The sequence below is a fragment of the Corapipo altera genome, unplaced genomic scaffold (genome assembly GCF_003945725.1).
Source record: "Corapipo altera isolate COAL_440 unplaced genomic scaffold, ASM394572v1 2b, whole genome shotgun sequence".
Lineage (NCBI taxonomy): Eukaryota > Metazoa > Chordata > Aves > Passeriformes > Pipridae > Corapipo > Corapipo altera.
In genome coordinates, this window is record NW_020884874.1 from 7,455,908 (window position 1) to 7,483,459 (window position 27,552).

General features: G+C 38.4%; 1 protein-coding gene across 5 annotated transcripts in view; it reads right to left on the bottom strand.

Moving 5' to 3' along the window:
- The window catches only part of ATG5 (autophagy related 5), a 73,482-nt gene extending 46,928 nt beyond the window's left edge, over positions 1 to 26,554 (bottom strand). For all 5 annotated transcript variants that reach the window (XR_003525975.1, XR_003525973.1, XM_027633711.1 and 2 more), the window contains exons 1-5: positions 26,476 to 26,554; positions 25,595 to 25,755; positions 20,836 to 20,963; positions 14,411 to 14,489; positions 8,461 to 8,623 (exon numbers count right to left, since the gene is read on the bottom strand). Coding sequence is in view for 3 of the 5 variants with exons in the window: in XM_027633711.1 (XP_027489512.1) it covers positions 8,461 to 8,623; positions 14,411 to 14,489; positions 20,836 to 20,963; positions 25,595 to 25,702 (478 nt within the window). In the remaining 2 variants the exon portion in view is untranslated. The remainder of the gene's footprint in view (positions 1 to 8,460; positions 8,624 to 14,410; positions 14,490 to 20,835; positions 20,964 to 25,594; positions 25,756 to 26,475) is intronic.
- Between the last annotated feature and the right edge of the window lie 998 nt (positions 26,555 to 27,552).

The window sequence follows — 27,552 nt, forward strand, 5'->3', positions numbered from 1 at the left end:
GCTTTTATATTCCAGTATCTTTTTAGAAAGCAAAAAAGTGAACAAAATGGTGTAGCTCTCAGGATAGCACATATGCACAATTTTGTCTGGACTATTCACGGTTTCTTCTTAAAACAATTTAGTGATATAAATCAAAAAAAAAAAAAAAGCTGCTTGGAATTAAATTGTATCTCTAGCTCTATGCAAGCAATACCAATTTGCAGCTTGCATAAAAATGTGTCCAATCCTTAAGTTTAAAAATCACAACACTTGTCTGTTTTCAGTGGTTCACCACTGTCTAACAACCACTGAAGTACTTGGGAAGAACCAACCATAGCATTAACTAAAAGACCAAAGACTCTCTAACTGATGTATAAGAACCACAGAAAAACTTTAGTTTGGAAGTGCCTTTGGAGGTCAAGCTTTGGAACAGTAGCTCCTCCCACTGCCCCAAAACACCTGCTTCCACAAAGTTAAATGAGTTTACTCAAGGCCTTGCCCAGTCAAGTTTTGACTGTTCTCGTGGGCTTCCACTCAAGCACTTTCATTCCCCTGCCTGGCTCACCCCTGGCCCCCTTCCGCAGTGTCTCATCAGACTTCCTCCTGTTGCACCTTGTAACTGTTCTTGGTGACTGCCTCCAATGCCAACAGAGACATGTCTGAGATGTGTCTGCCTTCATCTGCTCTACAAGCCTTTCTTTCAAGTAGTGGAAAGCAGCTATTAGATCTACCTTCAGCCTCTTCATCTTCAGTCTGAACAGGGCAGTTCCCCCCAGTCTCTAATAAAGCATATTCTCCAGCTCATAATAATCCTACCAGCACTCTGCTGAATTCTTTCCTGTTTGCCTGCATTTCTTTTGTCCTGGGGTCCCAAAGAGGACATGACACTCCCAGGGCAGCTTTAGAAGTCCTGAGTCAAGGGCGGCGCACAAGCACTAGAGCAACTCTTTAGTTAATCTTCATTTATGCAACACCACACAACAGACTTTCCATTCAGCTTGTTGTTCACCGCTACCCACATCCACAAAGCCGCTTCCCAGTCAGTCCCTAGCCTGCCTCGACTAAGGGGATTTTTCCTGTCTCTGGTGTAGGACTTGACTGTCAGCTCCAGGAGGCTCCTGCTGGCCTACTGCTCCAGCTCATCACAGTCCCTCCAAATGGCAGGTCTGCTCTCCAGTCTACCAAGTGTTCCCACGAACATTTTCTTTCAGTCACTGACAAACTCACTAATGGTTTAACCCATCACACACATTATCCAATAAAGTGTAGAGTACAGAGAGCTACAGCTGCAAGTCAGGGATACAAAGCGTATTTCCTTAACATTAAAACAAGTATATTTTCTACTGACCCATGCTCTAACAAGCATTGCTTTTAACTGCTACAGCCAAAAACTAATCTTCTCAAAATTCAGTATAAATTCTACTTCCACATTGTTTCCAAGAAGACTCAGACTCTGCATGCATATGTAATTGTTCTCACTGGTGAGTATTTGTAACAAATTTTATAAAAAGTAAATTTTGTGTGGTATGCCTCAAGCATGAAGGAGCTTTGTTCATGAAAGATAAATATTTTAAACACTTTAAAGTAATTACTGTGCTATTCAGAAACACTACTTACAGCTGATTGCTATAATTTCTTAGCTATTTAAAGACCTGTCTCTAAATTACTAAGTCCACCTAAACTCACTGTTCTTCTTCTTGTACAATAAAAACACGGATAATTAGAACTATCAAGGACTTCATGAAGACTCACATACGTATTTGACTCTTGCTGACTACTACAGTTCAGTGACAGCCTTTATAGAACACAGTCTGAAATACTGATATAGCATCACTAAGATTTTTTTTTTTATTTTCCATTTTACACATTGGCACAGTTAAAACATTCTTGATATTAAACACTTAGGTTACTTGGGTATTTTGAAAAATCACAGTATGTAACACAAATCCACCACTGAAGAGGAAACACAAGTTTACTAAACTTTTTAGTCTATCTTCACACACGAGTAACTATCAGATATGCAGAGACAGGACCTTAGAACCGTTTTGACTTCATGTGGCAGAAGCTACAGAAATATGTGAAAATATTCTTCACATTGCATATAGTAAAGTAACAAAATTCAACACGAATGTACATATCTGAGGTAGTCATAATCTTGCCTTGCAATTACGTAACAGTCATTATCGGAAATATCTGCATCACACCATGTGCCCATTAATCTCACATACACTCCAAATTCATGTTCAGCTGGCAGGAAAGCAGCAGCAATTGCAAAATTTGAACGTAAAAAACAAATAGGCTTTCTTTGATGCATCCATGCTAAATCAGACATGGATTCCCTGCAAAAGTAAATGTCATGATAACTACCTCAGGTACTAGTAATAGTCAAGTACAGTGGTATCGGCTTCAAGGTTGGCTACCTAAGTCTGCCACTCCCTTTTTAGTACTATTATCACGTAAATAAATCAAGTCAATTCAACTCTGCTTGCCTATACGCGCTATAACTTCCAACAGCAGTGTCTACAACCAGAGAACAATCAGGACAAATTTCTTTATGGTCTAGTTAGCTGTAAACTATAGTTTAAAAAATATTTATTTATAAGCTGCACTATAAATTGAGCTACAGATGCAATCTGAGAAAAAAGGGGGCATCCCCCTCCTAATACTATATGACTAGGTTTGAGATCAGTATATTTAATACATTTATGCTGTAATTTATCCAGTAGTTTTTATAGCAAAGTAGTGTTCTGAAGATAAAGAAATAAGAGCACATTGCTTAAGTTTTGCAGGTTAAGAGGACATTCTGAAAATTGTATGAGAAAGTAGCATTTCACTCTTCAGATTATTTATCAGATCCAGAAATGCCTTTTCTCTCTTTTTTCTTCGAACATACACAAGGGACTTATACCTTAACAACATTCTTTTCACTTACTACAGGTACTTACAAACCAGAAGTTTTACTTTAAATACATTGCTTCCTTAACACCACCTCCCTTCATTTCTAGGTCACCAGTTTACCTGAAAAAGGTTTAGGGGGGGAAAAAAATCATCAAGATGAACTACTTCCTTTATTCAAATATGAAAATGCATACATCCTACAAAATCCAAGCTTTCTGTGTACTCAAAAAGCAGGTAATCTCAGTAAGTATTGTCACTTTAAAAAGAAAGCTCTGATGACAAACAAGTGTAATCCATTTTTGAAACACATAACCCACAGGTTGTGTAGGAATAAAGTAGCAGGGCTTGTTACAGACTTCCCTGAGTAAGTCAAAAGGAAAAGGACTTCTGACAATTTTACTCATCCTCCAGCTCTCTGCTTCAAGTCTAGACAGCCTTAATATTTTGATATCTTTGTCTCCTAATTATGCTCTCTTTATATACAAGAAAACAGAGCAGCATAACACGATATGACTTGCTAACCTACTTTACTTACCCTGTACTATGCTTTTTCTAAAATAAAGCTCTTCTTGAAAGTAACCTTTATATTAATATATCTGTCAAATTCAGGAGTGTACTAGCAGAAAGTAACTTAGAAGCATTTCAAATTGCAAAACAAAAGCCCCTCAACAACTAAAGAATGTCAATTTTAAAAGTAAAGTCTGTTTTTTACAGATATTTAACTTTGAATTTTAGTTAGACCTTACATATCTTTCAAGAAATGACTTATTTTGAGGCTCAGAGGAGGAAGGAAAACAGGTGGCAATAAAAAGAAACCTCCAAGTTTGCTCCCTCCAAGTGTAATGGTTTTCATTAGACACATGGACATCTAATGTAAGATGGTGAAAACACTAGAAAGCATCTGGCTCTGTCTACCTATGTCTAGGCAACCTGCTCATGTTAGAGACTTCAGTATAAAGGAGGATTGTGAATACTGTGTTATCTTTTGCTTTCCTCCCTTCTCTGCCTTCATGCAGTTCACATCCTCCTTTGACATCCACTGCTTCTCAATAGCCTCGAAGAGAGCAGCCCTGCTCTGCCCTCGCTTGAGAGCAGAGAAGAGAAAGCTGGGGGGAATGCAGGCTGACATCAATTCCCCACCTTTGCACTGCAACAAAGGGCAGCTATGCAAGTAGGAACCAAGCCAGCACGGCAGGGTAATACGACAAAAATCAGTTTCGGGGGGATGGTAGTTCAGACTCTTGATACTGCACCCATACCAGTGTAGCACTGGCTTAGTCATTTGTGCAGAAAGGATAACAAGCCAGTAAACACTGATGAACTAACAGTCAAGTCTAGGTCACAATCCATTACCAGAAAAACCACCACAACCAACCAAACCCTAAACAAAACCCACTGCCATGGAAAAGAAAAAAACAAAAACATCCATGTGAAGGCCTGCTCTGTCACAGTTGCTCATTCTGCAGGTCCAGCCTGCCCAAATCCAGCCCCTCTTCAGCACCAAATCAGCACCAGGCTGACTCTGTGCAGAGCTATCTGAATGTGTCTACATCACACCCCCTCAGTTCCATAACATCGGTAAACCCATGCTGCGTGTATGCCATAATATTTTAACTCCAGGAAAAGCAGGCACCGAGGCTAATTATAAGGTGATTTGATGCATTTTGAGAAATTTTTAACTACCAGCCTTCAAGAAGGCAATGATCTTTTTTAAAAACCTCTTTCAATCAATACAACCATTTTCAAAGCTCAAAAGAATTGTTTAATCTTTCTTCACAGTTAACAAACCTCCACAGATGGAACACAGAAAGAAATTCTCATTTTGGTAGCAGTACAGGAAGAAGAAAAAAAGATGACTTTGTGATTTAAAAACTAATGGCTTGTTCATTCATTCTCCTGATAAACTTCTGAGGATTTTCTAAGCATATAGTGCTTAAATTAATTTTCAAATGATCAATTGAGATTGTTCAGCTACCAAAGCATGCTTATCATGAGGTAAAGAACACTGAGTTCAAACTTGAGTGAGCCATGTGTACATAGCACAAGAGATGCTGATATTGTAAGACACTTCCTTTTTCTCAGTTCAAACATTTCTAAACAGGAACGTGATAATCCAGAAGAAAGACGATTTCTGCCTCTCAAAAACCCAAGAATAGTTTAGATAAAATTTAGAACTAAAATCAAGACACAGGACTGATTCTGCCGGTAAGACAAGAAAGAGATCTCATGCATTAAAAGATAAAATACTCTACATTCTGAATGCTTGCAGGATTTTTCTTCTTTAGCAAGAACAATTCAATATGGCCACTTAACTTTTGGTAAGCCCTACAGCATGAATGAGCATTACATTCTTTTTCCATAGTATTTTCAGTAATGACTCCATTATATTTTATAATATATAAAAGAAGACTTAAAGTTGTTATGAATTTTTACTATTTCCCCCACTCATGTATCAGAAATACCAAGTCTAGTCTTCACTGGTTATAAAGGATGCCTGTGAAAATTTCAGACTATGGTTGCTTATGTCGCTCCACAACTGATAAAAAGCAGATGTGTTCAATCTAAATTCCCTCATTTATCAGAACCATTATATACTGAAGTTACAGATACTAATTCTTTGAACCATGCAAAATAATACAGTTCTCCCCCTAAAAACAGTGGAGATTTCAGTTGTTTGATCCTGAGTCATCAGTAGACCCACAGAGTCTTACTGTTTCAAAGCTGAAAGCCTTTATTTTTCCACTCAAAAGGCAAGAAGAAAAGAAAACACTCACTTGAAAATCCTCTTTATCCATGATAAAAATGGCCATAACTCTATTAAAGAAAAAACAGCAGAAACATTTTCCATGAATTCTGACCAAAGAATTTTAACAATTCTTACACAGGAACAAAGGTCAGTACAGATATGTAGTCTGCTTTTATCACTTCCCTACCACAGTCACACATCCATGACACTGGTCAAAATGTACATGTCCCAAAGAATTGTTGCAGCGAAGAAATATCAGGTTTACGGACAAAAATAAGCTAACTGAAGTCTGAAGAACAAGAAAAAACACAGCACAAGATAGAAGAGTATGTTTACTTTTCTAATTTGGTAGCAGATAACACAAAACCAGAAATGGTAGCAGGAGGGATGTAAAGGTTGTTATGAATAACTACCAGCTGCTACCAGCACAAGATTTTCCCACAAATTCACTACTACAGCTCTTCCCTTAAAAGCCATCTAGAGGCAAACTGCTAAGTTTCACATGCTACCTATTCAAGTACTTGCTTCGCAGCAGAAACATTTATACCAAATTATACATTAATTGATAGTTACATTTCTCCAAATAAGCAGAATTGGATTTTTTCCCCAAAAATGTAAGTTTAACACATGCTGTAAGTATTGCTATCACTTGTTAAACAAATAACAGCTCCTATATTTAAGAACTGAAGAAAATTGTCTGAAGTTTCACAGAAAAAACAACCTGCAGATGTATCTTTACTTACAAAGCAGGTATCACAAATGTTACTTTCTTTTCTTTTTTGTGGTCATTCATTCTGTTTCACAAAGGAGTTTAAAATTATAACATCTCAAACAAAAGCCTATAAGAACATATTGAAAGATACAACATACTTAAAAAGAGTTTTCTTGGTTTCACAAGCTTTTCTTGTTTCTCTTTTATGAAGAGTTGAGAAATTAAAATTAGCATTTGAAAGTATTCAAAACATTGCTTAAACTTCTCATTTACGTGTCAGATTCCACAGGTGCAATTTCTTACTAAGTACAGTGAAACCTTCTTGAAATTAACCTTGCTAGGCAACCTCTGTTCCTAACGTGATAGAGCAAAACAGAAAAATTCTGGTTTCCCTACAACTGAAGATATTCTTAGACAAATAATCAACTAAAAGATATAGCCTAAGATGAGCGTGGAAAAAAAACATGCTGTGTATCTGTCATTTTACCTTACATATTGAGAGTATCAAGGTTCTATAACTTCTGGTTAAGAAAAGAATCTTAACTCGTACTGTTTCATCATGTCAGTCATTATTATACTCATATTGTAACTCATTATATACTCACATTGTAACTCATGTTAGAGGTCTTTTAGCCTTAATTTTAAAAAGTATTAATAAAAAGAGCACATAAAATGCACTGCCTGGAACACCTGAGTACTGGGACAAAGTGACAGAATTTCTTTTTGCAATAAAGCTAATAATTTTTTAAATAGAAAACAAAATTATGCTCACACAGCATTTTGCACCTTGAACTAAACTGCTTGCAAGACAAATACTATTATAACAAAATACTTCTTTTCTACAGCATTATTAAAATTGCATTTTAAATTGACTTGTTAAAACGTAAGCTTTAGGGAAATATCTATTTTTATACTGATTCTGTCTTTCATTGGACCAGAACTCTTACTTACTGCTAATTCACAAAAGTGAACATATTATCAGTCAGTTTGCTGACTAGTATTTATACAATACAGGATCTCTCAAGAAGTACTTGGAATTGAACTAGATAAAGTGTAATTTCTTACTTGCTAAGTTTTGCAGGTATGTATGGTCTCCCTCAAGATCCTACCACTCAAACGGTAAATTAAGATAATCCCTCAATTTCTAACTTCCACTCAATTAAATAAAAAAATAGAAACCAGAGTTTCTAATAAGCATTCATCTCCAAAATTATCACAGAAGTGATAATTTCAACTTCCATATGAAAGGCAATGCCACTAAACAACAATGAAAAAAACCCCAAACCACTCACTAAATACACACATTAAACCCAAACTACCTCAGAATCTCCTTGTCTAAAGCAAATGCATGATTCAAATCTTCTTGCATTCAAAGGTTCTCCTGTTTCATTTAATCTTTCTTATACACATATGGGAATGTTAATTCTAAGCATTTAGTATTTTCTATCAGAACACAGAATAAACACCTTCACGTTTACAGTAAAATGCTGCCATTAAATAAATTTATTAGTGATAACAAATGACAGTTTCAGAGGATGAGAAAAATGCAATGAAAGTGGCATTAGCACCCATTCTACAGAGCAGTTTCTGAAATACTTACAAAAGCTTTTCAATTTAAAGGACTAAGAATCATGACAAGGGAAGACACTACAAACAAAAGAAGTTTTATTTTGCACTGCAATACAGATTCATGCCATCTGTGCAAAATAAGAACACTTTTATAAAATCCTCTAGGAGACAATCTCTTTTTTTTATGGTCCAAGATTGCTAATACTGAGCACTTAACACATCAAGTGTCTCCCAAAAAGTATGTTAAACAACATTTATCTATTTTGATTTTTTCCTAATTCCGGTTTGTTAAAACAGTCACAACCCAATCTAGTTCCTCGAATAACTCAAGCCACATTTGAATTATCACCAAAATGATGACTTTAGTTAAAAAAACACAAAAAACCCCCCCAAAAAAACAAAACCCCACCATAACTATCAATGCTTTCCATGACATTAGACAAAAATGATGCAGAACAATGACATTTTATATCCCCCAGCACAACTCCAATTTGAAAAAAATATTTATTAGCTTGTTAGACTTAAATATAATTAATACTTGATGTGTTGTATTTACCATTCTGTAATCCCATCCACAGTTGCTTATGATCCTTTTTTTGCATCTCATTGATGACTTGACTTTTGTGCTTTAAAGCATCTGCTTCTTTTATACAAGCCATAAAATGAGCTTCAATCACATCCTTAGAATGGCAGTGTAGAAGATCCTTTTCTGGAAAATTCTACAAAGAGAAATGATAGATCAAGAGAAATAACTGCATCACATACCTTGGATGATGAAGAACAAATGATAATTTAAAACAGGCATATATTTATGCAAAAGAAGCATACTGGAATCTTCTGCTTTATGGAAGAATGTAACAACCATCCACTCCGCCGAAAAGAAACAGTTTGCAGTGAAAATGTTTCAGGAAAAATAAAAGCTGAACAATTTTCTGTAAAACCAGAATTTTAACATGTTTTCAAGCAGATGTTCAATTCTCAGGCAACAAACAGGAGAAAATGGGGGGAAGTAAATGACAAGCATCTAATTCATACTGACTCTCAGTGGTAGTTTATCACCCCTTTCTATGTAGGCCCTTGAAAAATGTTTCCTCCAAGTAGTATCATCCACATATATGAAGTACAGCATATCTGCCACTTACAAACATTTGTCCTTAGAGATACTGGAAATCCTTGTCAGCTCCAACTTCACCTAATCCATGTGACTATTGCTAACTCTTGTGACTTGATTCTGTATCCCTTTTATTTAGTTAGGGCTGGTACACTGCATTCAGCATCACAAATGCACAGCTACCATTCCTCAGGTAACTCTTATCCCCTCAGTAAACGACAACTACCTCTCCTAATTAATTTATCAAGGAATTATAGTAGTAAATCTTGTTCAGGTACTAAAAATATTTCTTTGGAAATTAACTGATCAGAAGTCCTGCACTGTAAAGGCATACAGTTGTGGTTGTTCTTCCTCTAACTTTTCTTTTATCATCACTTACTATCACTTGCCTTTTTATAATAACACAAATACTCATTACCACAAATCCATTACCTTTAGTTATTACAAGTTTTAAAACCCAGACTATTTTATTCCCTTCTTATTCATCTTATTTTCACAGTTGTTTATGACCATACTGAACTGAGCAAACCTCAGAGCCAAACCAGAGTGGTGGCATCATTAGTACTCCCTTCCGTAACAAGGGTTTGCCACATTTTTATACTTTAATTCTCATCCTATTCCACCAGAGGCCCCTTCCTCTTAATCCACTACAAATTAGCACTTAAAAAAGCTTTTGTGAGGGACTGTCAAAACCATTTTGGAAATATAAGTACATATAATGGGATATTTTTCAAAAGCCTTTACAACATATTTAACACGTCGCAGTAGGAGCAATGTAACACTGCAAAAAACCCCATACCTTCACTCCTCCACATAAACCCAGGAAAAAAATAGTGAAAAATGCTTCAAAATAGAGGAACCCGAAATATGAAAAACCCATTACCAGTAGGCAATGTGAAAGGGAGCTGGGGATTGCCTTTCCTGAAGGAAATTCTGAGGACAACAGTGGTAGTTCCCTCCTCATTAGGTTATTGAAAAGAGTTGTAAATTAAATAATTGAATTTTACATAGGGATTTCTCCTTATGAACCCAAACTCGGGAAACTGTTGATCAAAAGGATATTCTCCAAAAGCAGGGCCATAAAGCAAAGAGAAGACTGTTAGTCTCTTTTCCACTAAAGTTTATGTGGTTTGGTGTTGAAGTAGCAAAGGGAGCGCTGTTGTTACTTAGGATCAATGTATGTTAAGCTGACTAGAAACCTAAGGACAGAGGTAAATCTGGTTTCTCATATGAGAATGGCCAAGTATAAAGACATTAAACAGGACAGAACAATAAGGAAAGTTCTTCTAGGGCAGACCTCACTCCCATTTTATCCTATAAAGCTGAATGTCCCAGCATAATTGGGCCCAAGATTACTAGAAAAACATTACTGGGATTGTTATTTTCCAATTGACATCTGCATAGGCCCATAAAATACTTTCAGAAGTTCACTTTACTTGCTCAAATAAAAAATGTAATGTCTGGTAACCAATCTACAAGAAACTAACAGACAGAAATAGCATACTTAAAAGATCAAAAAAGTTCTTTACATGCAAGAATTCAAAATGAGACACTGGCATCTTTCAAAAAAATAGAAGAAACCTAATATACCTAATGCCAAGAAATATAGGAACCTAGAAAATTACTTTTATAGTTAAAAGCTGACAGTTAAGCTAAGTTTATGAAAACAACAGTTTTGTTACAAGGACTGTTTTGCTACACAGATGTCTAAATATTGAACTGCAGGATCTTATTTTGGACATTTCTCTCTTTCTACAAGTAGACATCTTCCTGGTGACTTTCTTCCAATGAATTTCAAATTGCAGGAAATCTCAGTCTCTGGGGGTGGGTTCCAGAAATCATACACAGTGTAGTCTGCAGAATAACAAGGATATATTTAAACCTGGTCAGAGCTAGCTAAGCTGGTGTAAAGAATCTAGCCACAGGCGTAGAACTAGTTGTGGCATGATTAATTTTCCCAGTTTCTAAGGAGTAACACTGTAAAGGGCTCAAAAACACTCCTAGAAAGAATCTCAGTGCTGTCTACTCTTTTCTTTAGTAGGAAAGCAGTGACACATTTCTGTGCAGTACTGTAAGCAGAAGCTGAAAAACCTAAATATGAAAGTGATAACTTAGAAAAAAAACCCTGTTGTGTCTAAAAGAAGCATATGAAACAGTTTCATCTACGTGAGACTATCAACAGAAAATACAGTATCCCCACTGATTTATAATTCAGGGCATAGAACAGTAAGTTTTATACTTATATACAGATCACGTGTGCTTGTATTTTTATTTTTTTCTAAATTCTCCTTGCCTTTTTTCTACTTGAGGAAACAGTGATCAATTGTTCCCTGAAGAAAGGGTCAATCGTAAACAAGTTGATAGCCACCCCTGGCTCTACAACTAGGAGACATGCAAAAAGTTTTAAGAGATGACATAAGCAGCTTTAATTCAAGTACTCTTATTGGTTATGCCTTACTCCCTCCATGTTCTGTATCTTTGAAAGAAAAGTTACCAAGGGTTGACTACAATTTTCTTTAAAATCTCAGTGAGTACTGGTTTTTATTCTCACATACAAGCAGACGCAGCATGAACTGGTCGTAAAGAAATACGTATCATTTGTACAGACAGGACCACTAAATGACCTCTCATATAAAACGGTTGAACAACCTCACAGGCAATTTCAACAGTCTGGTTTCACAACTCCATTCCACCCATATTTATCTATCAGTTCTAGTTAACAAAACATCTGTTTATACTGTGACAGTCTAGTTGCATTAGACTACATTTACAGAAAATAGGGCATGAAAAACCACAAGGAATGTATCCAGTGGCAGGGGGAGCATCCATGTATCTGTGTTTAGTTACTATCTGTGGTCTTTTCTTTCAAAATTTATACATTTATACTCCTAGCTTCCGCAATATCTCCTAGCAGTTCCACAATTTATCCATATGCTACATGGAAAAGTACTTCCTCTTCACTCCACCCGACCCAATTTTCACCTAAAAAAAACCAAGATGATGGCTGTTACATAAGGACAGATGCAGTCTCTCCTCCTCTACATCAGGTCATGGGTGGAGAGACAGGCACCAGCAGATAAGGGCTTCAGCAGCAGGAGAAAATCAGCCTTTCCCCTGGCACACCCAGTTTCCTCTTCTCCAGTAGTACAGCTATTTCCAGAACAGCTCACCACTTCTTATCTACTGCCCAAAATCTGGAGAGTTGGTTGCCACACTGAGAACATGAATAGTGCTCAGCATGCTGCAGAGCAACATGAGATGATTTTAACAGGAAGGGATAGAGTTTCCCTCCTCCTCTAAAGCCACACCTGGGTAAAAAAAGCAACTTCCCAGTCTATAGCCTCTCATGATTGTCAGACTGTATGCTGTTCAAGCTCATCCTTATGCAACTACTTAATGCAACTGTTTTTCAACTTTACAAGATATAAATGCATGTTATTTTATTGCATACTTGAAGAACAAAATAATAAACTGATTCTTCAATGCAAAGACTAAGTGTGCTTATTATCTGGTCTGCATACATAACACAGGAGGACAACTACAAGCATCTGTCAACTTCCAAACTTCTGCTGAACAGAAATAAACCTTTTTCATGTTTTGAATTTTAAACAAAGAAACCTGAGAGGGAGAGTTTGACTTTTTTTTAAAGCTGAAAAACACTCTTTACAGATGTTTGAGTTATCTGTTGTTGACTGCATGCTTTGGTAGAAGAAAGGAGACAACCATGACAACAAAAGTTAAACCTCAGAAAAATTTAACACTGTTCAATTAAGCCAAATGAAAATTATGACTCTTTGAAGAACAACTACACAGAAATTAAAAGAATAATCTAGGCAGAAATCTCACAGCTAAACTATTCAGCTGTAAGAAATTGTAACCCATGTAAACCTTGTCAATATTTTGACATATTTTGATATATTTCAGTTATGTTTTGACTTTAGGGATTAAGAGGGGGTTATTTAAATAAACTTTCAGATTACATCAAAATGGGAAGAGCAATTATGCAGGTGCTAACTCCAAGGTATTATATTACTAAAATACATCAGCTTTTAAAATAACACTGACTTAGCACTAAATTATTTCTGTTGATCTTTAATGTACACCTTTGAGAAAAACTTAAAGTAGCTGATCTTTTGGTAAGCAGCAATATAAGGACATTAAAATCAACTTACACTACTGGATGAAATTGAGAAGCTGTGGTGCTGCAACTTAATTCTCTAGATACCTCTACTTTGCAATGGCAACATCCACACAATGCTACTGTTAACAGGCCAGAGCTCTCAGAACGTAACAATTAAATCATGATTTATGAAACTAGATGCCCTACATTTTCTTCAGAACACTCTGGAAGTATCTTCATCCCAGGTCTCTGACATTTATCAGACAGAAGTGCAGCAATTACAATGGTTTCAAAACCACCCCTAACTTCAGATTTATTTAGTCAGTTTAAAAATTCAAAATACTTATAATAAGAATGTATGATTTTAGTGTACACTTCCAAAAAGAATAAGACTACAGCTAAAAAAACTTTTCTAACACACCTTGAAGAGAATAATTGTTTGAATGAAAACGTTCAACACAACTACTTCCCAGTACATTTTTAATTCCACTCAAATCTCTCACACACTGAAGTCAAGCCTATTAACCTAGCACTTTCCTTCAGATCAGTTTTCCTATTGTATTGTTTCTTTTACAAGGGAGAAATTAACATTGCAAAATTAAATATCCATGATTTTTAGTTGTGCTTTTGAATTCAAAACATACCTAGGATTATTGTCTCAATGCATTTCAGGGTATGCAAGAATCCTGCACCAAAGCTCACCCTGCTCAAGTACCTTTCTGAACAAAGATCAATAGTGCAATTAAATCATACCTAATGGTTTTACAATGTACAGTCAAAATACTGTCTCTCTTGTGACTAAGCTGCCGCAAGAAGAAAGTAATTTCACTCAGTTCTCTAAAAGGGACCAACATGAAGTACAGCACCATTCCCTGACTTTAAGGTTTTCTACAGTACCTCATATCCATGCTCATATATGCCTAAAAGGATGAGCACTTCTCAATCTTCCCAATCTTCAGTCAACTCCAGATGATAGAATAAAACACATTATGGAAAGTTCTCTTTAACCTACTTAATTGCACTGACAGTGTCTCATAACTTATCACGAAAAATAATTTTGGATTTTCAAAAAACAGGATAATTTTCTAAGGAAAGTCGTGAAAGCACACACAGTCTCATGGAAAACAACTGCAGATTTACAGAAAGTTTTATGCACTTCCTGAAGAATGAACATTCACTTATTTTATAAAATAATTATAAACCTTTTCCTAGCTTCCAAACTTCATGCAATCTTATGCTCACTTATTTTTAACTAAGGGTGTATTTCAGTTTTACCTTGAAATGTACTGTGATGCTCCAAGGAAGGGCTGTATTTGATGCATGGAGATCAAACAGCAAACCAATTGGGTAATGCCTAAAAATGACGAGATATTAATTTAATATAGACGCTGTGAATTTAATTCTACATATAACATTAACATACTTGCATTTACACACAAAAAAAATTAGCTGTTTGAATCCCACACTTAGCATTATTCATTGCTTATTCAGAAAAATTCTACAGGCAAGTATAAATGACTGACAGTTTCTGGCAGAATCGAGCCTGGAATTTACATGTTCAATATCTAAACTCATGGTCTCCAAGCTGCAGCCACAAAACACTGCTACTTTTGCAACAGCATTAGGTGGCCTACAGCTGCTCTGTGGAACCCTTCAAAACAGAACTTCTAGTTAAAAATGTAACAGTGGCAGGAATAGTTGGTCTGACAGAAAAGCCTATATGCTTTCAGATAGTTCAATGCCCTGGGTTTACACAACACAGTCCCTTAACATCCTCTCCCCCTCTCACGTCTGATGTCATTGTGGAGAATAAACAGCAAAATGAAAAAATGACACATCTGTAAAGGGCTGAAAGAGGATAGATCAATATGAACTCTATATTTTTACCATCAAATTAAAAAGAATGAAAGGGGAAGAAAAAAATAAATTGGAATTTTGTATTTCAGTGGTATCCTAGATTAAAGGAGCTACATAAAGAAGCTTGCTTCCTCCAAATATTCACTTCTGTTTTATAGCTTTCTCTCCTTTAAATTCATTGGAAGATACAGCCCCCAGAGGTATAAGAAATAAATCTCACACGCACAAAATTTCTACAGGTACTGGTTAAAAAGCTCTTCCTTCAGTTTTCTCACATGCAGACAAGGGCAAGATTTTTGATATTTTTTTTTTCTTTTAGCATATCAAGCTCCATTCTGTTATCTTTCAAAAATCATAACTAAAAGAGCCTTACCAGCTTTTCATCTCACAAAGAGATAAACGCACACTGAAGTGTAAACTCAGTAGCTTCACTGAATTGAATGGGACTGAGCACAGGTCACAGAACCAAGCACATATGTAAGTTTTAAACTCTGGAGAGTAATAACCGAGAGCACTACTCTAAAAGCACCTGTGCCAAGCCAGTTTCCTGACCTGTTAAATTCTTACACAGCAGTGCTTTAGCACCCTCTGCAGGTGAGTTACCCCAAAGCTAAGACAAATTCACCACAACAGCAAAATAAAAACCAAAAGACTACTACAATTCCTGAACTTACACGAGAACAAACAACAGAGCACGTATCCAGATTTATCCTGATTCACTGCTAACGTTCAAGTTCTTACCACAAGACTTTTTATTACTAACTGTCAATCATGTCCCTTAATAGGGATTCAGCAAGAGTTCCATGAAAGAGTGTTTTTCAGACAAGTTAACTAACAAAAGTCAGATTTCTTTTGATAATAAGATGAACACAAACTTTCACAAACATGAACAATTACTTCCAGTTACTTTCCATCTATACAATAGAATAGATAACCACAAAACCAAAACCAAACCCCACACCCACACAAAAATGCCTGCATCAGGTCTTGGTCTACCTCTGTATCTTCTACGCAGTATAGATTACATAATGAAGTTCATGTAATCAAGATGTTTTCAGTAAAATCCCTGTGCTTTGCACAGCTGATAGATGCCTGATCAAATGGTACTTTGACCTTCTGTCTTCCACTGATTCAAGAATAGGAAGGGTCAGTCATCCACCCAGCTGGTAGAAGAGAGACACCTATGCATCCAGGGCTAGAATACAATCCACAGAAAGGGGACAAAAACTCCACTGAGTGCCATGTCCAAGTGCTCAAATAGGATGAAAACAAGCTAGAGGGTGTCAACCTCTAGCATCTGCTGAAGAAACCACTCCAGCACATCCATCAGAATGGCATGTGGCTCAGGCACGGCTCCTGAGAAAGGATGCAGCTCTCCAGGTCTCAAGCTGCCACAAGAGCTTGGGATCTTTCCTGAGGGCTGAGGCAAGCAGAGGAAATGTCCCTGCCTAGAGGAGGTGCTTGTTAGTGAAGGAGCTATGTCACCAAATTACAGAGCTGCAGGAGGTCAGTGGGCTGCAGACCATCAGGAAAAATAAAGAGATGGATGGCATCTTCACTGAGACCTTGCAGAGATGAGAGAACCTGGTGAGGAGGAGAGTTGGCAGTCATTGGAGTGGTCAACGGAGACTCAAAAGATGGGGAAGACCAGAGTCTTGTGACCTCTAGTATGGAGGAATACATTCGGTGCAGGTAGCTTGGTGTACAGCTGCAGTGCCAGCTGCAGGTTGAGCTCTGGGTGAAGGGAGCCCAAAGCAAAAGGCTGGGAACTGGCACCAACCCCTTGCATGACAAAGGGCATGGGGACCTGTGGCTGCGGCCAGGGGACCTGACACTTGGAGATGCAGCAGGAGTCAACAACCCAGCAGGAAAACCCCAGACTATCACACACATATACCAAGAGGGTATAAAAGCCCAGGGTTTCCTTTGTTTGAGGTACCTCTTCAGAGGCACCCAGCTCAAACTGTTATTCTGTTGTTGGCACCACAGTGAAACTATTTTCAGGATCCAGATGTCTGGGCCTGCTTTGGGAAGCCAAGGGTCAAGCCAGTAAGGAAACCTTGTCTGACTGTGCGCACGTGGGGTGCGTCACACAGGACACCCATCAGGTCCCTGGAGATGCCAGTTGCAAAGGGACCTCGGTCCCAGCTCAGGTGGTGTGAGTATGTGACTGCCACACCATCCTGGATGGTCAGACAGAAAAGTTTCCTTAACCTCTGGCAAGAGCCCAGGCTCCTTCTCCACCTGCTATCAGTGCCTCAATGGCAGACAAGCAGCTGGAAGTTCTGAGGAAGCTGTCTGAACAGCACACCCACAGCAACAGGAAGCAGTGATAGTACTAGGAGACTATCCTACACAGGAGGGAGCTCTCAACCAACCTCACTTGAGTGCCAGCCTCACTTGTTAACCTGCAGAGGTCTGCCGCTTGTTAAGAAGATGCAGACTAGCAAAGTTTGTCCTCTGTTTGGATTATTAGTCCTTGCTGTTCACCCACACGGGCACAAATCTTAAGTGCTGCAAGGGAACTCCTGAGTGTATCAAAAGTGACTATACAGCTCTAGAGGCTAGGTGGCATCTCCACAATTCTGCCATAAAAGGACACTGGCTCAGAAGTGTGAGTAACTGGACTTGGCTTTTACATACACAGGACATTCTTTGGGGATAAAGGAATGCTGGGGAGAGATGGAATCCACCTAACTGGGACACAAGTATCTTTGCCTTCAGGTTGGCCAGCCTGGTAAAGAGAGTTTTAGACCATAAACAACAGGAGTGTGAATAAAAACCCACAGATAAACAGAAATTAATGGACATGTGTTGAAAGTAAGTGACAAAAAGTGACAGCTACAAGGGAGATGTCAAAGCAATAAAAGCAGGTAGAAGAGAGCCTACCACAATTGTGTCTACATAAGTGCACACAGCTTGGGAAACAAGCAGGAGAAACAAGAGTTCCACATGCAGCAACATAACTGTGATAGTGCTGGTCTGCCTGAGATAGAGTGAGACAGCTTGCACAACTGGAATACTGTTGTGAAAGGACTGACGTAAACTGCTCACTAAAGACATGCAGGGTAGATGAGGACAGAGGGCTGTCATCCATGTGAGGGAGCAGCTTAGATGGATGAAACTTAATGGGACAGACAACAGGTTAGTTGAGTTCTTGTGGTTCAGGATCAGAGGAAGTACTAGTCAGGGCAACAGATCATGCAATCCAGGTAAGAAAATAGACAGAAGTCTTCTTGAAAAAACTCAAGAAGTTCTGCATCACAGACTTTGTTTCATGTTAATCTCTGACATCTAAACAGTGAGACACAAGTAGTCAAGATGGATGGACCAGACATGACCCACAGCTGAATCTGTTACTTATTAACAAAAGAGTTTTGGATATGATAATCAGTGGCAGCTTTAGCTGTAGTGACCGTGAAATGGCAGAGTTAAAAATCCTGGAGAAATGACAATAAGCAGAATACAGGCTTTGGACTTATTTTTGTCATTTCCTCCTGGTGCCCCTGCACAGTTCAGGCTCAGCAACATCAGATGCATCACTGGACAAAGCTTTCAGTCCTTCACCTGCAGCCAGAACTGAATCTACGCTGGAACCTTCCTCCCATTGCCAGAACTCATAAGCTTCCTGCTCTTACATGTCTTCAGAGACTGCTTTTAATCCAATAACCACAGATTTTGCCTGTATTTCCTTCAGTGTAATTGTAGGTTTAGGCTCCTGTAGCTGCAGGGTCTCTGAGATTTGATCTACTTCCTTTTGTAGTCACTAATGCTGCACAGTCTGGTAACCTCTCCCTGCAGCCCTTTACCCTGGTGACAGAGCCTCCCCCCCAGTACACACACCTTCTGCAGGCAAAGAGACCATCTTCCCTGCCCCAACAATCTCAGTGGGAAGCCCCAGGCCCCTGTAACTCCAGACCTGGAGAGCTTCCTCCTCCTTCAGGAACTTGGCCCATGTGCTGCAGCCCATGAAGTTGAAACTATGTTTCAGACTTCCACCAAAAATCTCACTGGAAAAGAGAAGAGCTGCAGCTGAACAGAGATACACTTCATCCCAACCAGGTATGAAACTGCACTGACTGTAAGCAACATGACCTCACAATAAAAAGCAAATAATTAAAATAAGCAAGATTATTAACAAGTTCTATTTGATTCTGAATGCAGAAGTCATAGCTAAAAATATTAAACATTAATGCTCACTATTCTTTCTCTACAAACGACTAGCTCAATCTAATTCTCAGTTTTGGTATTTGGGTCTTCCCTGGAAGAACCTTCAGTTATATATGGAATTACCATTCTCCTAAAATAATGGTTTGCAGATAGCATTTCCCTTAGAAATGCAATTCCACTGAAATCAACACTGCTCCTGGCAGAATACACTGATCTTTTCTCAAAGATCAGAGCCTTAGTTAGCAGATTATCATTACACTATTCCTTTCCATCTCCATGTTCAATGAGTTTACTAACTCATCACTTAATTTTAGAATTATAATTTATATTTTACTCTTTATTCTACAATTTTTTTTAAAATTCTAGTTTAATCATCATGGTATTTGAAAACTTATAGAAAATACAGTTGTATTTTTGATTGATATAAAAAGCCTCTCTTTCATTTCTTGTTACAATTTCAGTGAAAGCTTACAGTTTCCTCCCATTTTCTATCTGAGATTATGAACAAACCAGGAAAAGCTTGGTACCTTGCTGTTTATTTAGACAGTATCCACAACTCAAAGTCACTGTGGCACACGAGAAATTCTTGTTAAATCTTAGATAATTTAAATAGATGTCTAAAACTGGTTTTGCCAGACAGTTATGAAAAAGGTAAAAAAGGCAGTTTTTATACTTTTTTCTATTTACATATTTTCAGGGCACTAAGGTTGGTCTCAAAGAAACAAAAGACTAGAAGAGATCTACTATATCACCAAGTCTACAGGGACTCCACGATGTAATGCTTGTCATAAGACACTCTAGATTCAAGAAGATAAAAAACATCACTGGTAGTTTTCTTTCCTGTTATGATACAGGAAATAAAAAGAGATAAAAATCTCTTCAGCATTCAAAATACTAAATACCTTCTGGAGAGCTGATGCTATCTACATAGAGATAGCAAACACTGCACCTCTTAAAGTATTTTCTTTAAAACTCTTTCCCAGTAGAGGAAGAAACAATATCTGATGAACAGTGTTTACCAAATTAATTAAATGAAACAATATCAGTCTGATTCCCTAACCTCTGACAAAAAAAACCCAACAACATAACCTCAAAATCCCAAAAGAAGATAGTTTTAATAGACTATATGACAGAACAAAAATAAAGTTGAACTAACTGAATTCAAAAAAAGCTTGCAGATGAGTATTAGACTGTTTTACAGTGCAAACACATATCACACCAGTGAAAACTGTTACATGTTTTATTATCTTTAAGCATGTAACCTATTTCCACTCAGATGCCAGAAATAAACTACTTCCTATCTGTGTCATTAGGCATATTTTAAGAAGGTGGAATAAGTTAAAGCAAGACTTATTTGGTGATTCTCCAGCAAGAAACGGCAAAGCCAAAACCACAGGCATTTCATGTTACACTAACAAAAGAACAAAAATGGTAAGCACAGAACAACCTCTGCCTTGAACATATTGTTTTTTATTCTGCCAGTATTTTTACTATATGTATAAAATTAAATCTTCTTTTGTTTTTCCCAAACAACATGCTTTTCTTACCCTCCTTCTCTTTTGCCATCTTTGAAACCCAAGGGAGTGATTAGTTCAGAAGTACTGATGCTGTGCTGAACCTGGGAACTCATTACATGACAAACTGCATAAAGGTACAAAGTTAAATAAACTCACCATTTCAGTGGTGTACCTTCATATTCAAACCATATTTCACTAACTTCCTCTTGTCTCATAACTTTCTGAAAGTGTTTCTTCACTTTGTCTGTTACCAATGTCAAGTAGCTTATCCTTGGCAAAAGCAACTGAAAAAAAATTATAGAAGCTTTGAGTATATATAAAATATACTAAATTAATAAAAATCTGTAACAAATAGGCATTTTCATAACAAACATTCAGTCAGCATTCTCTTTTTCCCTTTTTCAAGGTAAAATGTCTTTTAGACACTTAAACATCTTTAGTTTACTTATTAATGGTCAATGAAAGGCTATAAAATTATGTACTCAGAAGATGAAGAATATCAGTATCCAACATACTAACAAAAAAAAATTGTAAAAAAATTAATAGCAAAAAATAGTATAAAATTTAAGTTCTTGATTCTTTCAATGGGGTGGAAGGGAGAACAGTGCAATTCAATTTCCACTTTTCTGTATTTAAGCAGGCTAAATAATGAAGTCTTAAACCTTTTCCATATGAACACGTAAGAAGAGATTCTAACTTCTTACTGTATAGAATGAGCAACTGTGTATCTGCTATTACTTCAAAATGGAAATTCAAATACAAGGAAGAAAAAAAAGATTGAAAACTAGCTGCTTAAGGGTTTGATTTTCAAGTATTTTATACTTCCAATAGCTGGCAATTTCCATTTTCTTTGCACTGGGTTTGCCAATTTGACATATTACTCAAGGTTACTATGATTCTTCCACTATTTAACCTTCGCCCTGCAACTAAAATCAGAAAGAAAACCGTAAATATTTTATCAGTTGAAACAAGACACCTTCTTACAGCATTCTCATATATTATCTTTTTTTCCCAAGTGTACCATTATACACTATTCAAATCAGAATGCTGTGCTATTTTTATTTGCAACCTCCTCCCCTCTCTGTTTTTTAAAGATCTCGTGCCTAATAAGAGTGGTTAAGCAGACTGCATCAATCAGTGCTCTAACTGACGACTGTGTGGTACATTTACTTTAGATAAATCAGTCTGTAAGCATTAACAAACAATGCATTTCAGTGTCCCAATGAGAAAAGATTAACCTCCCTGTAAAATCACCATTAGCTTAGAACAGACATTTTAAATTAATAGTATTCATCCTGTAAAGTTTTGCTTCATAATTATTAATAAAAATAGATAGACCTAAGGAGCACATAAATTATATTTTGCATATTTAGAGAAACATTTGTTTTCCAGTGTTCCTCATAACCAGTGTTGCTTCCTAAAGTATTTTCTTTATAGTATATGAATAATGCTAGACCTAAGTGAACGTCTGTGGTACACACATCCCAAACCATATAAGGATATATTTGCCTGATGGAAAATTTGATCTTTGCTGCAACATTCTTCCAGAATTTCTCCAACAGTTAGACCACACTTTAATATAAAAATTAGATAATATTTTGGCCATGATATTATAATTTATAAATATCAGATTCATAAAGAAGTATGGAGACTAAATCAAGTTCTTATAAGAAGATAACTGATTGGGTTTTTTAGATAATGCTACATTAGGTTACATCTGTGATACACCTAAATTTTAGTATTATATAAAACTACATAAGATGAAGCCTCACCACCATCACAATCATCATGTCAGTTAACATTCAATCTTCTACGTAGTAGAAGGTTTTCTTTATCCAGTTTTGCTTTTAATATCATCATCGTATTGTTTCTCCCTTGTTTCATAGGAGTCTAATTCAGCAAGGTAATCAAAACACAGACTTCATTTTTTAAAGGTAAATAAACTCAATAAATTCAAGTCATGTACACACTCAAGTGAGAATTGTTTGGTACTTCAATGACTTGAACAACAATATAATCTTATCCTTTATTAACCTATTCCACATATCCACTGATTGTTCTTGAGAGAATAAAGTCCAGGCTATCCCAATCATATTTTTGGTAATAATTTTGTGTTATTTCTGTGTGATATTTACAATTAAATTAATGCTGGTGTATTCTGATGAGACTTATTTGGACTGTTACAAAAGCCAATTTTCAGCATGCTGCATGTGGCACAGCCATGCTGGAATAGATAAATATATTAAAGCATTATTTATTGCAACAGTGTTTGACATAACCATTTAAACTGTATAACTTCCTCTGTAAAATATTTTACTTCAGTTTGTAGTGTGAAAGAACGATGCATTTTCTATTTCAACACAATTAGAGATCACAGACAATAACCACTCAGCATTTAGCTGAATTTAACAGAATGTGACCAGCACTCCCCAAAGGCCTCTCTGAAGTACAAAACCCAACAGTTGATCAGATTAATGGGGACTGAGCACTTGTAGAACCCACTGAACTCTTTTTTTGATCTCCCCACCTCTTTTACCTTCTTACAGTCTTCCCCTTACATGGGAAAAATAAAAGTAAATCTCCAAATACATTAGTAGGCAGAATAAATCCTACTAGGCTAGAACATGCCATCCCTAAAATTACACACCTGCCTTTTGCATATTGTATATTGGTACAGTATTTAGTCACAATAACCAGAAATGTTTTCTTATGAACTGGGAGGTTAAGTGAAATACAAAGAATGCCTAAATAAATGTTTGCAATATATCATTGTGTACAAAGAGCACCTCTCCAGATATCTCCACAGGTTTTATTGTAAAGCAAAACAGTATTTTACGTGCAAAACCCCGTAAAACAGAAAAATCACAGATTTAACAGGAACTGGACTGGTCTGATCACCAAAGTGTCCAGTAAGATGAAATAAAGCATTCTAACATGGAATGGCTTCATGTTGCTCACTCTTACAGACACCTTAACAAAACAACACTTTTGACATCGAGGAAGCTAAAAGAGTGGCCCTGTTAAAGACTAAATCCTTCAGCAGAACATCATTTTAAGACTGTCTTCTGCTGTAATTTTGTTCCTTATACACTGGACAATTCTCAGCCAATGAGTGCTCTGCTTCCTGTATACATTTTCTTTCTAACTGTTGTTTGCACAAAGAGGCAAACAGTATATAATTTTAAAATAAAATTCATAACAACTTTAGGACAAGGGAAAATTCAGATAGATCAGTAATAAAAAGTAGTTCAACCTAACTATTCCTAAATACGCTTCCACTCAAAACAAGCATCTGTAGGAAACACTCCAAAGAAAATCAAAATATCCATTTCCAGTGTAACTCTGCAGAAACCTACCTGATTTGACTATAGCAACAGGACAGTGTTTTACCAGAGCTGGCTAGTCTTTATGTGATTACTCTTACCAAAAGATAGACAAGTTAATTTTAAATTACTTCTCCAACCCCCATGCGGTGTCATAAGGTGATGCATATATGCATCACTCCTTGGTCCTTTCAAGAAGCAAAGCTATACTATTAGCTCCAACATGACCTGAAAAATGAAGAAACTAAAATTTTAGAAATGTCATGTGTGAATAATCATATTTTGCAGAAATAAAGAATTAAGCATTGAGAATTTTTGTGCACAGTTTAAGCGGAGTAAATAAAAGAAACCCTACCAGCTTAAAACTATCTCCTTGGCCTAGAAAGATGGTCACACCATGAAGATAACATGGTTCCAGAGTTTCCATGCTAATGTTAAACAGATTGAGATTGCACATCTCTATATTTAAACTCATACCTTTCAAGTAGCTCCTACACAATGCAGGCACATATATTTTAACTCAGATATATATAATTTAAAGTGTGAGACTTCTAGGTAGCTCAGAAGTAAAGTAGCTAGTTATGATGTAAAAGTGTTTATCTTTCACCAGTGGTAAAACTAAAATATAGAAAGATGAGGACTATTATCAGGGAACAAAAAGCAATTATGGCTTATTACATTTCAAAACCCCACTAAATACAGATTTCTGACTCAATAAATCAGAAACTGATGACAGAAAGATGCTATTGAACACAGGAAAAAAGGTCTACTCAGTGTATAATGGGATATTACAAGACTTAAGAAATTCAGAATCACATAAAAACTAGTAATTCAGGATATTCCTTCCATGCACTTGTTACATTTCAAATTTAAGTTTCACTGAATCAGCTAACATTCTCTATGAATCAAATGTCTATTAGGTGCTGAAAGAATGAAAACTGATGAGTACAGTATAAATAAATACCACGTGACTACAGTAGGCACTTCCAGCTTACAACTCAAATATATCCATCATCCTCATTTTTATCATCAGCTAGCAATCCAGTTCAGGCACTGTTCTGTTAAATCATTCTACTTGCTTTTCTTACTGTTGAGGTAGATCTCTCATGGCTGCTGGCATTTAAAGCAAAGAAAATAAGCAGAAGTCATCCATGAGCAGAAATACTGGAGCCAGTGGTCATTATGAGTTTGTGTTACACAGGTGACCGATCTCAGTGTTTAGGATTTCATAAAACTCCGATTGAGTATTTTCATATTAAGATAACATAAAAGTTCTCTCTCTTCTGGTCACTATCCAAGAACACAAACTCATGCAGAGCCTCCTTCTTTTACCTTATCACTTGACTTTTTCATAAATTTTTTAAAAGATCTTAATGATCTGTGGTAAGTTTCCCTCATTAGTGAAACAAGATTGAAGTTTTCAATCTGCTGTGAAGAGAAACAAACCACACAGCATGGTTATATGTTTACTTTCAGAAGGTACCAGGAATAGGAAGAAAAACATTGTGTTTTTTAATAGCACACAATGAGAATGAAGGAAACAAACATAACCATGGCATTGGACTACTTGTGACTACCTTTGTCATACTCACATAGTAAGGTTCAGCTTCCCTCTCAGTTATCTCATCCTGATACAAAGTGAAACAGGTCGGTATTCGCCCAAACCACACATCTCTAAGTACATCTTTGTCATCTGTCATTCTTCCAATGGACAGTGAAGCACATGTAGACCAGTTTGTTTCTTCAGCTAAAACTGTAACCCATTTCCCCCCCCCCCCCCAAAAAAAAAAAAACAAGTCAGCACGACCGTGAATAAAAAACAATCTTGTTAAAGGCTCGTCCATAACTACGCTCCTGCAGACGTGATCAACGCTGTCACAGGGGCATTAAACGCATCACTTGGTACAAAGAACGGGATGAATTAAGTTCCCAACTACAAACACATGGCGGATAAGGAGTAAATTAGCATTTCCTAAGGCTGCATCACACCCCAGCTGCAGAGCCAAAGGGACCTTTCCCGTCACCGCCCCGTAGTGACCCCGCAGCTCCCGCACCCGCCGAGGCCCCGGTGCCCCGGGCAGGCGGCAGAGCCCGTCTCCGCAGACAGGGCGGGAACACCGACACGAGCCCGGCCTCCCGCCGCCGGGGCCGGGACTGGGACCGGCCCGGGGGTCACCGAGGCCGCAAGACGGGCCCTGGCATCGCCCAGCGCCGCCCGAGCCCCGGGGCCGCCGCGACAGCAACTCGGTGGACGGTCCGGCCGGGCCCCGCAGGGTCTGTCGGTCTGTCTGTCCTCCTGCCTCCCTCCCTCCCTCCCTCCCTGCCGGCGGCCGCCCGAGGTGAATCAGCGGAGCTCCCGCCGTGCGTGAGCGCCGCGGCGACAGCGCCGGGCGTGTTGTCCCCGGGCAGCTGCAGGGCCCAGGGGCGGTCGCGGGCGAGGCCGGGGGGCGCCGTGCGTGGGCGCGGCCGTTACCTCTGTCGCGACCGGCGACACCCGCTGGCCCGCGCGCGGGGCAGGAACCGATCTGCTGCCACGCCCCCGCCGCGGCCACGCCCCCCACGCGCACGCGCCGCCCCGCCGCGCGGCTTCCGCCCGGCTCGCGGCCCCGCCCCCGCCAGCGCCAGAAGCCGGAAGCGGCGGGGTGGGGAGGGAGGGCCCGGCGGGAAGGTGTGTCCCGGAGTCCATCCTGGAATCGGTCCTGGAGTCGGTCCTGGAGTCGGTCTCCCGCCGCCCCCAGTGTGCTGGTGAGGCTGCAGCGGCAGCGCCGAAGACGGGAGGTCTCCGGGCTGCAGCTGTGCCGGTCCCGCTCCTGAGGCGGCGGCGACGGGGTCGCTCAGTCAATAAGCCGCGCGTCTGAGGATTTTGAGCACTTGATCTCTCTGGTCTCTCTTACCCAGTTGTTATGTTCTGTTTCTCCAGGGAAGTGGTCACAGCACCAAGCCTGACAGAGTTTATGAAGCGTTTGGACAAGGCCCTCAGGCGCAGGTTGTGATCCTTGAGGCTGTGCTGTGCAGGGCCAGGAGCTGGACTCCACGATCCTTGTGGGTCCCTTCCAACTCAGGATATTGTGTTATTCTTTGTGTAGTAGATCTTATCCACCCTGATAGATGGACCAAGTCCAGGGGAGGGCCACGAAGTTGATAAGAGGACTGGAGCACCTACCCTATGAAGACAGGCTGAGAAAGTTGGGGCTGTTCAGCCTGGAGAAGAGAAGGTTGTGTGGAGACCCCATAGCAACCTTCCAGTATCTGAAGGGGGCCTGCAGGGAAGCAGGAGAGGGACTCTTCGGCAGCAACATTAGTAATAGGACAAGGAGTAATGGGTACAAACTGGAAGAGGGGAAATTTAGGTTAGATCTTAGAAAGAAATGCTTTACTGCGAGAATAGTGAGACATTGGAACAGGTTGCCCAGGGAGCTTGTGGATGCCCTAACCCTGGAGGTGTTCAAGGCCAGGTTGGATAAAACCTTGAGCAACCTGGTCCAGTGAGGTGTCCCTGCCTGTGGCAGGGAGGTTGATCTTTAAGGTCTTTTCCAACCCTTAATGTTCT